Source organism: Electrophorus electricus, chromosome 24, assembly GCF_041902795.1.
Source record: "Electrophorus electricus isolate QZ-2024a chromosome 24, ASM4190279v1, whole genome shotgun sequence".
Classification (NCBI taxonomy): domain Eukaryota; kingdom Metazoa; phylum Chordata; class Actinopteri; order Gymnotiformes; family Gymnotidae; genus Electrophorus; species Electrophorus electricus.
The window spans coordinates 460,001-470,000 of record NC_137520.1 but is presented as its reverse complement, the minus strand read 5'-3'; the positions used below and the strand labels follow the sequence as shown (position 1 = coordinate 470,000).

Genomic DNA, 10,000 nt, shown 5'->3' with positions numbered 1-10,000 from the left:
GGTGTTTGCCTTGAGCAATACAGAAATGTGAAGAGCTGTTTCCTGGCTCCAATCAATAGAGCCAATTCCTTAAACAGGGTTGTTCAAAGCAAAATCCACTTCCAGATGGCCGGATTATAAAATCCTGATGGACCCTTTATCTTTGGAGAGATAAATGTGTGTTTGCGTATGAAGACTGCAACCTACCGTCCTGTCATGGACTTCCTCTGAAAGCGAAAGGCTGGAGTGATAGAGGATGTGCGCAGACAGAGGGAAGGCACCACGAGAAGGCCAAGCCACCTCACCGATCTTACATCTCAGCACTTATTCAAAGTGGCTTCCGTTTAATGCTGGTCTGTTCTCAAGATAATCTAAGTGTTTTCTTCTATCCAATTAATTGTAGTAAGAGAAAGAGCATAAAAGGGGTGTGTGTGTCTGTGTGTGTGTGTGTGTGTGTGTGACCGATGTGCACTGCTGATCTCTAATGTGATCCGCCCATTCACTCATCCCTCCTGCATAGAGGAGTGGCCAGGAGAGTGTGTGTGTGTGTGTGTGATTTATTTTTACTGTAATGTACTTTGCGTTGCGCCGTGAGGCCATCAAACCTTGCAGTGACGTTCAGTTAATTCCACAAAGTCCTAAATGGTAATGATGTGATTGATTATGGAACACATGGTGATAATCATGTGTCAGTCTTTCTCTCTTCGCTCTCCTGCATTCCGATTCCTTTCCCAACCCCACTCGGTCCCGTTCTGTTCCTCTGTGTCCAAATGTCTTTTCTCATTCTTCTGCCCCCCTTTTCTCTCTATGCCCCGCCCACTCCCCTCCCCTTCGCTGTTTTCAGACGACGACAGGAGAGATTGGACACACTTCTGCCTCATTTATACTCGGCTCTCTCCAGACACAGCTGCACTTACCCGCCTCCGGTGAGCCTCCGGTGAGCAAATACATGTACGAGAGGCACTGGACGGTTGTTTGATGGGACAGTGAACAATGCAAGCAGCGCAGTGTCAACCAGCAGCCACTAGAGGGCAGAGAAGAGCCCCTGGTCTTCCGCTTCAGTTACTCCTTGATCTCCTTCTTCTTCTTCTTCTTCTTTCCTGTCTGGGACCAACATATGGAGCTATCACGATACCCAAAGGCTGTGAGTCTCCCTATTTCCTGGAGTACAGCAGCATGCCGTGCATGAAATAGAACAAGCTTGTCCTGTTCATACTGACTGCACGCCAAATGTTGGCGAACAGTTCTTGGGTTTGATGGGCTTGGGCTACGTGATTTAATACATTCTGTACATGTGCATGCTTGTCTATTACCCTCATTAAGAGTATTCATGCTTGGGCCCCGACATTGCCGTGAGACGAGACTGAGAAGTTTGTTAGAGCACATCTTCACAGTGCCATGACCATGTGCCCCCACTGCAGGGCTTACAGTGATGTAAGAATTAGCCAATCACGTGCTATGTTAGGGTCACAGGATGGCTATGGATAACGATGGCAGTCAGCATTTCATCGGTGATCATGTCAGCATCACAAGTGGTGGAATACTTCTGTAACATGCATGAGCTTACTGGTCCGGAGGTCCCAGACCGCTGACCTTTAAGTTCGACCTCTCATGACTAACAGTTCAAAAGTTCACAGTGTATGATATTCTGTAAACAGTCTGATACTTTGTTTAACACTGTGTGAGACTGTGAGTGCACATCATAATACACATCATATTACACTGCAGGTATCGGTTCGGATACATAGTGGCAGCGATTCTGTAATGTAGAGTGATACCATAAACTGTTAAACAGATGTATAACATCTGTAATTGTGCATCCAGTGGCAATACCATTTTTCCAGAACAGATCGCCTGTTTCATTATACGTTTACATGAATACATATAAGGATAAATATGTATATGTACAATCTCACATGAACATTCATACATTTACAGACAGGTTAGTACTGATTCCAGAGTCTGGGAAGTTGCAGGTACTGAATACCTGTGGCTGGCGTTTTGAGGAGCTGACGTTTCTGCCCACCAGACTTTAATATTTTACGCACACTTGTTGTAGGTGTTGAGTGTTCCTAAAGTCAGATAACAAAGCAGAGCACAGAATTACACCTCTGTTGCTCTAAACACTGAACAATGCAGCATTAGTGTTAGCTGGTTCATCACAGAGACAAGGAGCACGTCAAGGTTTGAAGTGCCAATGTAATCTCTGTCATTCATCATCTCTTTATCTTCTCTTCCCTTCTGCATTTTCCTGGTCTTAAAGACACAATTCCCAGCAGTAAGTGTCCTGTCTTCTCTTCTCCACGTCTGTATCTGCGTTTTCACTTTGACAGACCGACACCGCTAGGTGTGGCCTGGTTTCACCAAAGAAACAGAAACAGTGTGATAAACCAGACAGGCTGTTCCATCTGACACTCATTTACACCACAGATATTTTAGCCTGTGTGAACTGTAACCCCCTGTGGAACTTCTCTGTAGTATCTCAGCCTCCAGTGATCACGTTCCAGACAGAGTCGTACACCGCCTTCTACCTGGATGACATCTATCTGACCTGTGAGGCCACAGGCAACCCCACACCCCAGTGAGTATCTGCCCATCAGTGGTCGGTTTTTATTCTTCTCTCTTTCGGCCTATTCCCAGTCTAGTAGACCACATAAACCTCCGTATAGCTAACTAGAAAGAGCAGGACTACCAAAAACTTTACAGTGTATATACCAGTTCCCCCAGTATAGACACCCCAGTGCTGAAACCAGACACTCAGTCTGCCGGTGAGGCTGGTCTCTCAGCGTGCAGAGAACCATTAGCTTCAGTCTGTAAAGCAGCTGCAGCTCTTAACGAGAGACGCAGGCAAACGTCGAGAAGCCAACATCAGCTTCGGTAAGGGCATTGAGCTGCCCGACAGCTGCATTACTTACTACTGAGCTCTCCCCATTTGCTCAAAATGCATTTCCTTATTAGAAACTGAAGCCAAAAGGGATAATTGAATTACACAGCCTGCTATTTGTCCATATTACGGTTTTGAACCCTGTAACCTTTGCATGCTAGTGTATTTCTTGTGTGTTGTGCTGCTGTCATGTTGTGCAGTTGTGTGTTGGGTTGTTTTCAACTTAATGGGTGACCACATGATGAACGCCAGTTTATTCATCAGAGGTCATGTCCTTCTGTCCAGAAGCCCTGTGTATTAAGCAACCAGTGTCCAGGCTGGGGGTTTCTGGGGTATATATGCAGTTTAAAGACCTTCCCGCTGCTAGTGACATGAGGAAAAATGTCTGATTCTTTCAAAATATCTCTCAAAGATCTCATTTTGTCCTGTAGCGGCAGTATCACTGACAAGCCCTCACAAACTGTCCGTAGTCTCACTGCGTTTCCTGCTCACCTCACATAAACCTGCACTCCCTCTTCACTGGCCTCCCTTCAGAAACTATGAACAGACAGGAATTATGTTCAGAATTAAGCTGTTACGGTTCCCACACATACAAAACAATCAGCATATCAACCGCATATCACTGTTTACAATGACTGCTCATTAGTTTACACATACAGTTCAAATGACTACTCATTACTTTCAGTCAAGGAGTTGAGAGATAGTTCAATGGGCTAGCCTCTCCATCACCCCCAGCACCTTCAGGTCATCTGGCCCAGGGTTATCAGCTGTTCCTCACACTGGACTCTTCCTGGGGTCGCAGGTCTGTTAGTGCTGTGGACCCTAAACTGTGGATCATACACACTTCTTCATTTAAAACATAACTAAAGACCTTTTCACCATCTGTAGTTACCTCAGGTTTGTAGATTTGTTGTCTGTTCCTGTCCATTTGTAATTAATGTGTCTTCATTATTGACCTTGTTTTGCATCTATACAGCAATCTTGTATTTCTAATTCTCCTTCTTCTTTATTATTCTTTATTAGTAGTAGTAGTAGTAGCAGTAGTGGTAGTGGTAGTAGTATAGTAATCGCAGTAGTGGTAGTATTGTATTAGTATAATAGTAAGAGTATAGTAGTGGTATAGTAGTAGTAGTGTAGTAGTAGTGTAGTGGCATAGTAATAGTGCAGTAGTAATAGTAGTATAGTAGTATAGCGGCGATTGTATAGTAATAGTAGTATAGTGGTGGTAGTATATTAGTAATAGTAGTATAGTAGTGGTAGTATAGTGATGATAGTATAGTAATAATAGTAGTATAAGTAGTAATAGTATAGTAGCGGTAGTATAGTAATAGTGAGAGTAGTACAGTAGTAATAGTATAGTAGTGGTAGTACAGTAATAGTGATAATAGTATAGTAGTAATAGTAGTTTAGTAGTAATAGTAGTATAGTAATAGTAGTATAGTATGTGGTAGTATATTAATAGTGATAGTAGTAATAGCAGTATATTGGTGTTAGTATAGTAGTAATAGTAGTATAGTAGTGGTAATATAGCAGTAATAGTAGTATAGCAGTAATAGTATAGTAATAGTATTAGTAGTATAGTAGTGGTAGTATAGTAGTGGTAATGTAGCAGTAATGGTAGTATAGCAGTAATAGTATAGTAATAGTATTTGTAGTATAGTAGTGGTAGTATAGCAGCGGTAATATAGCAGTAATAGTAGTATAGCAGTAATAGTATAGTAATAGTATTAGTAGTATAGTAGTGGTAGTATAGTAGTGGTAATATAGCAGTAGTGGTAGTATAGCAGTAATAGTATAGTAATAGTATTAGTAGTATAGTAGTGGTAGTATAGTAGTGGTAATATAGCAGTAATAGTGGTATAGCAGTAATAGCATAGTAATAGTATTAGTAGTATAGTTGTGGTAGTATAGTAATGGTAATGTAGCAGTAATGGTAGTATAGCAGTAATAGTATAGTAATAGTATTAGTAGTATAGTAGTGGTAGTAGTATAGTAGTGGTAATATAGCAGTAATAGTAGTATAGCAGTAATAGCATAGTGATAGTATTAGAAGTATAGTAGTGGTAGTATGGTAGTGGTAATATAGCAGTAATAGTGGTATAGCAGTAATAGTATAATAATAGTATTAGTAGTATAGTAATGGTAGTAGTATAGTAGTGGTAATATAGCAGTAATAGTAGTATAACAGTAATAGTATAGTAATAGTATTAGTAGTATAGTAGTGGTAGTAGTATAGTAGTGGTAATATAGCAGTAATAGTGGTATAGCAGTAATAGTATAGTAATAGTATTAGTAGTATAGTAGTGGTAGTATAGTAGTGGTAATATAGCAGTAGTAGTAGTATAGCAGTAATAGTATAGTAATAGTATTAGTAGTATAGTAGTGGTAGTATAGTAGTGGTAATATAGCAGTAATAGCGGTATAGCAGTAATAGCATAGTAATAGTATTAGTAGTATAGTAGTGGTAGTATAGTAGTGGTAATGTAGCAGTAATGATAGTATAGCAGTAATAGTATAGTAATAGTATTAGTAGTATAGTAGTGGTAGTATAGTAGTGGTAATATAGCAGTAATAGTAGTATAACAGTAATAGTATAGTAATAGTATTAGTAGTATAGTAGTGGTAGTAGTATTTCCTTCTTATCTCTCTCTTTCTCTGTCTGTCCTCGTGTCCTGACGTCTTGTCTCTCCTCCTCTGTCGTCTGGTAGATATCGGTGGGTGAAGGATGGAGAGTTGTTAGAGGAAGACTTGTACATTACTGGAGTCCTCACAGCAGACAGTGAGAACGAGCTGAAGTTTTACCAGGGCAAATATCGCTGCTACGCGTACAACGAGTTGGGGACGGCGGAGTCTGAGCTGATCGAGCTCATCACCGAGTGTGAGACTTTTCTTCTAACACTTCACACCTTCTGATGGTTTTTATTCACACTTGTTTGACTGCCTGACATATGCACCATTAGTGAACATGGCTGTTCTTCTAAATGATGTTTGGTTTGATTTTGACCAAACCCTGCCAAGTCCGCTAGCTTGCTACTGTAAACTGTTGTTTTTGCAAGGGTATGGGGTGGAGTGGGTCCCACCATGGACTTAGTGAGGAAGAACCTTTGAGAGGTGTTTATGCACATCACGTGTAGTTTAACTGGTAGCGGGCAGGATGTGTAAAGAGGGGAGTGGGAAATATCAGTAAAGTAAATAAAGTTTAAAAGACCGACAAATACAACCAAAATGTGAGTAAGCAAAGATAAGGGTGCTGTAGTAAAGGAAGTAAAAAACAGAGAGGAGTTATGGCAGAATTTCTGCAGAAACACTGCCAACCATGATGTGTAGCTGACTCAGGAGAGGTACAAAGCGATGACTCAACGTTTGCGGCTTGGACATAGAGACTGCCCACGGACCATCATTTAACTCGGCCTCTCTGTTACCAAGACAACCATTACTTAGTAACAAAGCTGGCATGATGCAGAGGTGTTAGGAGCCAGATCAGAGGGACCCCTTCTGAGTGGACTTCTGGGTAAATTCGAGAGCAGATCTGGGAAAGGCAGTTTGAAATCGGTTTCAGTGAGCATGTGTGTGTGTGTTTCCCGCCAGCCACCCCAACCTTGCCCAAAGAGAAGAGAGTGCACAAGACGGTGACTGAGGGTGAAAGCGTTGTCCTGAGCTGCAACCCCCCAGAAAGCTCGGTCAGACCGCAAATCCACTGGATGGATAAGAGTGAGTTCACCTTCCGCACACTCCTCACGAGCCTGACTGTGATGAGCTCAGTGCACTCCTGAGAGTGTGTGCTCCACATCCCCCCAGAGCTGCATCACATCCAGCAGAGCGAGCGCGTCACCATCGGCCTGGACGCCAACCTGTACTTCGCCAACACTCTGCTGAGAGACACTAGAAATGACTACAGCTGCAACGCCCAGTACATTCCTGCCAGAACCATCTTACCTAAGGAGCCCATTTCTCTGAATGTCACCCCCTGTAAGTAATACCCCACACACACCCTGTAATACCCCACACACCTCCCTCAGTAATACCCCACACACACACCCTGTAATACCCCACACACACACCCTGTAAGTAATACCCCACACACACCTCCCTCAGTAATACCCCACACACCTCCCTCAGTAATACCCCACACACACCCTGTAAGTAATACCCCACACACACCTCCCTCAGTAATACCCCACACACACCTCCCTCAGTAATACCCCACACACACCCTGTAATACCCCACACACACCTCCCTCAGTAATACCCCACACACCTCCCTCAGTAATACCCCACACACACCCTGTAAGTAATACCCCACACACACCCTGTAAGTAATACCCCACACACACCTCCCTCAGTAATACCCCACACACACCCTGTAAGTAATACCCCACACACACCTCCCTCAGTAATACCACACACACCTCCCTCAGTAATACCCCACACACACCCTGTAATACCCCACACACACCTCCCTCAGTAATACTCCACACACACACCCTGTAATACCCCACACACACCTCCCTCAGTAATACCCCACACACCTCCCTCAGTAATACCCCACACACACCTCCCTCAGTAATACCCCACACACCTCCCTCAGTAATACCCATAAGGAATTCAGAGCTGCTAGTTTATTGTTTGTTTAGCACAGTGTGCCTAAGCAAATGAGCAATAAACATGATTTGATAGGAAGCTTTTTTGGGTGCAAGGCCGTTCTCTCAGCATGATCTTTGTAAACAGGTGGCCTCCTGCCCAGGACCCGTCGGAGTGTCTGCTCTCTTTTAGCACAGAATTAGTGGCCTGTTACGTCCTCTTTGTGAAAGTCAGAACACAGAATTATCCTGTCATGGAATCAAGTCTTGGATGTGATCCAAGATCGCAGTAGGCAGATGTGGTGCTCCCCCAAGACGGCGCTAGTAAATTACTATTTGCTCTCTGATTTCCTCTGTTTAACATCCATGTAAACATAGCTGAAGAAGTAATCCTCAAATGTCAGTCCTTGTAGCACTGCCTGAAAAAATTAACAAATCAGTGTGTAATCTCCCTCTGATCCAAAGTGGTACACAGAATTAAGCCTAAGGAGGTTCCCTGCAACTTTCAATCTCAGATAATTTAACACATTAATTCATTTGCAAACATATACAGTGAACACAAGATGTATTGAGACAGTAAAAAAAATGGAGAGAAGCAATAACAAACTATTTATATATAAATACATACAACAATAAACAACAATAACAACAAACAATAACAAACCCCCACATTGTTTAGATATACAATAAACAACAATAACAACAAATAACAACAAACAATAACAAACCCTACACTGTTTATATACATATATCCAACAATAAACAATGGTAACAACAAGCAATAACAAACCCTACACTGTTTGTATACATATATACAACAATAAACAACAATAACACCAAACAATAACAATCCCTACACTGTTTATATACACAACAATAACAACAAACAATAACAAACCTTACACTGTTTATATATACAACTATAAATAATAATAACAACAAACAATAACAAACCCTACACCATTTATATACATATATACAACAATAAACGATAACAGCAAACAATAACAAACCTTACACTGTTTATATACATATATACAACAATAAACAATCATAACAACAAACAATAACAAACCCTACACTGTTTATATATACAACAATAAATATCAATAACAGCAAACAATAACAAACCCTGCACTGTTTATATACACAACAATAACAACAAACAATAACAAACCTTACACTGTTTATATATACAACTATAAACAATAATAACAACAAACAATAACAAACCCTACACCATTTATATACATATATACAACAATAAACGATAACAGCAAACAATAACAAACCTTACACTGTTTATATACATATATACAACAATAAACAATCATAACAACAAACAATAACAAACCCTACACTGTTTATATATACAACAATGAATATCAATAACAGCAAACAATAACAAACCCTACACTGTTTATATACACAACAATAACAACAAACAATAACAAACCTTACACTGTTTATATATACAACTATAAACAATAATAACAACAAACAATAACAAACCCTACACCATTTATATACATATATACAACAATAAACGATAAAAGCAAACAATAACAAACCCTACACTGTTTATATATACATATATACAACAATAAACAATAATAACAACAAACAAAAACAAACCCGACACCGTTTATATACAATAAACAATGGTAACAACAAACAATAACAAACCCTACACTGTTTATATATGCAACAATTAACAATGATAACAACAAACAATAACAAACCCTACACTGTTTATATACATATACAACAATAAACAATCATAACAACAAACAATAACAAACCCTACACTGTTTATATATACAACAATAAATATCAATAACAACAAACAATAACAAACCCTACACTGTTTATATATACATATATACAACAATAAACAATAATAACAACAAACAAAAACAAACCCTACACTGTTTATATACATATATACAGTCACTTGTCTCCAGGCCATTTCCCCCAAAATTCCAGCAAACCAAACCACAGACTCTGTAGTTCCATAATATACGATTAGCGTCAGTCACTGGTCTGAAATTGGTAGGCAGGGTCTTTAGGTGAGTTTGAGTTGTAGTATTAGTATTGAAGGTCCTTAAACATGATCTAAATTCCCCCGGAAAATTCTTTCAGGGATGGTAGGACCACAATAAATGTAGCAGCAAAAAAATGAATACATTTGAAAAAAATTAAGAATTAAAAAAAAGATTCAAAATCTTCTATCAGAGCATAAAACAATTCCAGATTTTCCCAAGAAGTTGTATAGTAATCGTAATTGAAAAAAAGCCATGGGCACAGGTATGAAAAAAACACGCTTCACTACATCCAAACAGGAAACGCCGCTCTGTGTCGTTTTAAGGGGTAAAAGAAAGTAAGCTTTATACACGAGGGTGACCCCTACTGGAGATCAATGCAATTACAACATAACAGTCTTCGTGACTGTGTCAGATACAAGTATCTTTATAATTTAGACCTCTCCATACAATGTACGCATACAGCTCAAAGTTAAATCCAGCTTTCCTGACACACGGCACTCAGCGATACACTT

At 40.1% G+C, this 10,000-nt stretch overlaps 1 protein-coding gene across 5 annotated transcripts in view; it reads left to right on the top strand.

The window, feature by feature from the left end:
• The window catches only part of l1camb (L1 cell adhesion molecule, paralog b), a 49,455-nt gene that overhangs the window by 20,479 nt on the left and 18,976 nt on the right, over positions 1-10,000 (top strand). For 3 of the 5 annotated variants that reach the window (XM_035522458.2, XM_081707155.1, XM_081707157.1), the window contains exons 2-7: positions 824-1,123; positions 2,243-2,257; positions 2,458-2,560; positions 5,572-5,741; positions 6,452-6,574; positions 6,662-6,832. In XM_035522458.2, the coding sequence (XP_035378351.1) occupies positions 973-1,123; positions 2,243-2,257; positions 2,458-2,560; positions 5,572-5,741; positions 6,452-6,574; positions 6,662-6,832 (733 nt within the window). In that variant the 5' untranslated portion in view covers positions 824-972. Of the gene's footprint in view, positions 333-823; positions 1,124-2,242; positions 2,258-2,457; positions 2,561-5,571; positions 5,742-6,451; positions 6,575-6,661; positions 6,833-10,000 lie in introns of all 5 variants that reach the window. The other 2 variants (XM_081707154.1, XM_081707156.1) reach the window with 2 other exon arrangements.